This window comes from Vespula pensylvanica, chromosome 8 (assembly GCF_014466175.1).
Source record: "Vespula pensylvanica isolate Volc-1 chromosome 8, ASM1446617v1, whole genome shotgun sequence".
Lineage (NCBI taxonomy): Eukaryota > Metazoa > Arthropoda > Insecta > Hymenoptera > Vespidae > Vespula > Vespula pensylvanica.
Window position 1 is genome coordinate 1,853,297 of NC_057692.1, and position 5,000 is coordinate 1,858,296.

Below are 5,000 nucleotides of genomic sequence, written 5' to 3' on the forward strand. Positions count from 1 at the left end.
TGTTACGAATTGTGGATATTTATTGAGGAGTGATTGTCTCTCGGTCCAGTTATACTCATTACGCCAATATTCAATAATCTTTTTTAAGTAAGGAGCTGAAATACCATATGTCCAACCAACTCCTTCTAATGGTTCTACGTTCAATCTTGGATTTTCTAAACGTGTATTTAAATCATCGATGATCTTAACAAAGGAAAAAATGCAAGAGAAAAAATAATTATTCCGAGATATAAGATATATATATATATATATATATATATATATATATATATTTAAAATTTACATGAGATAAGATATATGTATATCTCATCTCATGTCAAGGTTAAAATTTTCTCTATCGATATAATTCAAGTTCTTCATAATTATTTATAAATTGTTTTTCATCATACGACTGACATGATGAATTTTACTCTCACACGAGTTTTTATTAGAGAAATACGATAGGGAATCATATCGATAGATTATATATAGGTCATGTATATGTATATAATTTTTAATAAGATAAAATTATTTGCTTCTGTAAATAATATTATATCTTTTTGTAACGATAAAATATAATTATTATGTATGTAACTCATATTCCATCTTACGCGAATGATCATTATTTGAGTCGTTCTTTTTTCTTTTTTAAATTTTTAACTTATCAAAAAAAAGATGTTCGATCGTTAAATTAACGTATAATTTTTTTTCTTTTTTTTTTTTTTCTTTTTTTATATTTATTTACCGATTTCGATACGTCGATCTTGAATGGTCGAATTTCCTTCGACGCCCCTTTATTCTTTTCCTGTCCCCAAAATGTTTCTGGCAAATCTGGCTTCACGAGTTTTGATCTTTGGAATCTTCGATGTAAAAAAACGCAACATGAAAAATATATTTCTTTTTTATTTGTAATATCTAGATGAAAAACAAAAAATGAAGTTAATATAACGCGTTAATGTAACTTTTTGAAAAACGTGCTTCCGATAACCATTAGAATATTTACAATGAACATAATCATTAAATTAGTTGATTATTATTTTAAGCAGAGAGCGAATGCTAATTTTAATATTAATTTTATTTACAATAAAAAATTGTATATGAAGTGAGATGTTAATTATATTTTATATATATTACCTATTTTAGAATCCAATATATCACTTACATAAAATAATATAGACCAATGGAGAAAAGTAATATAACAATCGTAGTCTTGCACATCTTGCATCCGTCAAGTACAACGACTAAGAGAGAACTAAAAGAAAGTAGTATGACGCTGTAGTGTTTTTCGATGAATTTACAATTTTTTTGGATGAAATCGAATGAGAACACCTGGCATATAACAAAGTTTTAATCGCGTATCGTGGTTCTTCCATAGTTGTGACATTTTTTATCATTGATATACCAATTATTTCATGTTAGAGTCGAGGATGTATGTGTGCGTCTGCGCCTGATATTGAAATATTCAACGCGAAAGAAATCGAAGGTACCATTAAATATATACTATCGCGGTATTGCGGTTGAGAAACGTTTTCTCGATACAATCAATTAATATCCATTTAATTAGATATTTTCCAAATTTGTATATCAATTGAAAGACCTAAATGGTATCTATCGGTAAGACATTATAATAAGCGTTATAAACAACTAGAATATAAACATTGAACACATCGAATATCACTATGAACATCAGAAAATAAAACATGTGCTGCCATCGTTCGTCTTCAATTATACTATTTTGATATTATAACGCGTTATTATCGACTGCGTTGGGTGCTTATTTTTTTTATCGACGTTTTATTGTCGATAATATAGAATTACAGATTCTGATAATATCATTCGAGAACTTCAATTATACGTATATAATGCAATTTATTAATCATAATTATGTATTTTAGTTTATTAACAAAATATGTTTGAAACTTTTTTTTTTTTGCTATATTCTATCTTGTCCTATTATTGAATGCAGTATAATTATTTTTTAACTCGAACATTTTCTAACTTTTACATCTTTTTACTAGCAGCCCCTACTGACAGGCAACCAGATGTACGCGATTGTTTCACGTGAAATCATTTTGTAGGAACTCGAAAAAAAAATTCTCAATTAGATTAGACTATACTTACCTCGATCGTCGAAATCGATCTAAGAACGATAGTTATCGTTTTTGGAAAGGTAGAAAAACAGATGTGTATAATCGGGATGGTGTAAGGTATCGTATAAACAATCCGAGGATTCAATTAAAACAATAACAAATACATATTTATATATTTCTCGAAATGTGACACAGTAGATTTTCCATTTAAGTCTGCTGGTTGTCGTGAATATTTTGTTATATTATTTTTCTTTTTTCTTTTTATTTTTCTTGCATCTTTTACGCATTTGTCTTCTCTTTTATCGTTTCGCATTTTTATAATGGATCGGATGGCGATTCATCATCATCATCATCAGCATCATCATCATTATTATTATTATCATTATCATCATGATCATGATCATCATCATCATCATCATCATCTTCGTCATTATCATTATCATCATCATCATCATCATCATCATCATCATCATCATCATCATCATCATCATCATCATCATCATTATTATCATCATCATCATCATCATGGACGCGGCATATACATATCTATCTTTTTTTTTTATGTATTTATATTAACAAAATTCTATTTGGAGCAAAGCGCTTGCGGTTCGCGCCTATCGCGTTTACTAGTATTCATTTACTACGATAATTTTTTTTTCTTTTTAATATATATATATATATATATATATATATATACTTTTTTGTAATACATATATATTTTTTTATGTAATAATCTTTTGCAATTATCACTATCGTCGGATTATGTTGCGCACACACCGACTATGCTATTGAGCTTCTTCCTTTTTCTCTTTCTTCTTCTTTGCTCGTTTTTTTTTCTTTTTCTATTTTTTTGCTTTTTTTTTTTTTATTTATTTATTTACGTATTTATTTATTTTTTATTTTTTATTTTAAATAGACCAATAACCCTACATCGACATCCACCAATAATCATCATTTCGTACATTTAAACATTGTTATTAGCAATAAAAAATACGTCGTTCATGGCGCGCGAGATGGCAGTCTTGGATATGTGAACGAAAGGATAAAAAGACTTGATCTGTTCTTCTTTCTTTCTTTTTTTTTCCTCTTATTATTATTGTTATTATTATTATTATTATTATTATTATTATTATTATTATTATTATTATTATTATTATATATTACTTCTTCTGTCTGTTTTTTCTCTCTTTCTTTCCTTTTTCTCTCTCTTTTCTTCTCGTTATCATCGATTTTGTTATCAAAGTAAATGCTAGTGCGTTAAGTAAAATAGTTAACAGATATTAATGCCGTCTTTTTTGTTTATTGGACGGCATTAATCAAATGATCGATTGCCTAATAACAATGATCAATGTACACATTTCGCACGCGCGCTACAAATTATTTATTTATATCTATATATGGGTTTCTTTTTTTTTGTTTCTTTTTTCTTTTTTCATTTCTTTAAATTATCTCGCTGTGTCGCTCATCTACAAACGCAGGTGTGTGTGTGTCTGTGTGTGTATGTATGTATGTATTTTTTTTTTGTCATATATTTTCTAATGCTTTTATCGAAATTCTATGTGGATCTCTCTCTCTCTCTCGTTCTCACTCTCATCCTCACTCACTCACTCTCTCTATCTCTTTCTCGCAGGAGCACCCTTAAACAAATTTAACTAACTATGTAGCAGGCTTTTGTTGCTGTTGTTGTTGTTGTTGTTACTTTATATTTTTTTTATTTTTTCTCATTGTTCTTGTTTTTACTATTGTTGTCGTTTTTGTTGTTATATATTATTAATTATTATAATTATCATTAATATTAATTATTATTAATATACGCAAGGCAATCGTAAAAGAGCGTCGTCGAGCGATTTCGCATATATTTGGAAGGTGTTTCTTTTCTTTTTTCTTCGTTCATTCATTCTTTATTTTTTTATTAAAAGTATATATATATTTATATGTGTATATATATACATACATACATACACATATATATATATATATTTATATATATACATACACATATATAGGAGCTAAAGGTATCTAGACGAATCTTATCAGTGGGTTGCATTTTTTATTTTATTTTATTTCAATTTTTTTTTATTTTCAATTACCTTTGCCTGTTTCAAAGGAGTCACTCACTATTCGCTTAATCCATCGCGAATTACATATTTTAATTTACCTTGTCGCCGTGTTAAATCGTGATATCGCGTTTGTATCATAAGAGCAATATAAAATTCGAATATCGAGCGTACGAATGAATAGGATAAAAAAGATTCTTTTATAAAAACGATGAAGGTATTCGATTGATCGATCGAATGAAAGCTTTTCAAGAAGAAGAAGAAGAAGAAGAAGAAGAAGAAGAAGAAGAAGAAGAAGAAGAAGAAGAAGAAGAAGAAGAAGAAGAAGATTATAGCTTCGCTAAAATTCAAATTTTGCGAATTCTTTGAAAACTTTGCTTTTGTATATTTATGTATATCGTGTGTCGCTCTTGCTCCTTTTTTTACATCGAAATGGGAAAAAGAAAAGAAAGAAAAAAAAGAAAAAGACAAAAGATCAATCGAACAATAATTTGCGAAATCGTTCTTCGACGATTAAGAAGCGCAAGTACGTGATGTTTTCGGTTTTATCAAAAATTCGTAATTCGGGTCCAAAAGTGTTTTAGGTGATTTTAAAAGTCGATCGAAATTTTTTCGACACTTATTCAGACCTTTAGTTAGATTGATAATTACACGATTAATTACACAAGCTGGAATTGCGATTTTCACGATCTGCAAAAAAGAAAAAAAAAAAAAAAAGAAAAAGAAAAGAAAACGTCTAAAAGATTTCGAAAAGAAGCAATTGAATTTTAATATCACCTAGGGATACTTGGACCGATCTTGAAACTTTTTTTTTACCAATCTATAGTACGATTTCGAACGAAAAGATCATCAAAATTACGGCACGCACGCATTG

At 28.1% G+C, this 5,000-nt stretch overlaps 1 protein-coding gene across 1 annotated transcript in view; it reads right to left on the bottom strand.

Annotated features, from left to right (window-relative positions):
* Positions 1–1,390, bottom strand: part of LOC122631148 (juvenile hormone epoxide hydrolase 2-like) — a 2,557-nt gene extending 1,167 nt beyond the window's left edge. The window contains exons 1-3 of the mRNA XM_043816468.1: positions 1,142–1,390; positions 725–839; positions 7–183 (exon numbers count right to left, since the gene is read on the bottom strand). Coding sequence (XP_043672403.1) covers positions 7–183; positions 725–839; positions 1,142–1,197 — 348 coding nt within the window. The 5' untranslated portion in view covers positions 1,198–1,390. The remainder of the gene's footprint in view (positions 1–6; positions 184–724; positions 840–1,141) is intronic.
* Positions 1,391–5,000: the final 3,610 nt, after the last annotated feature.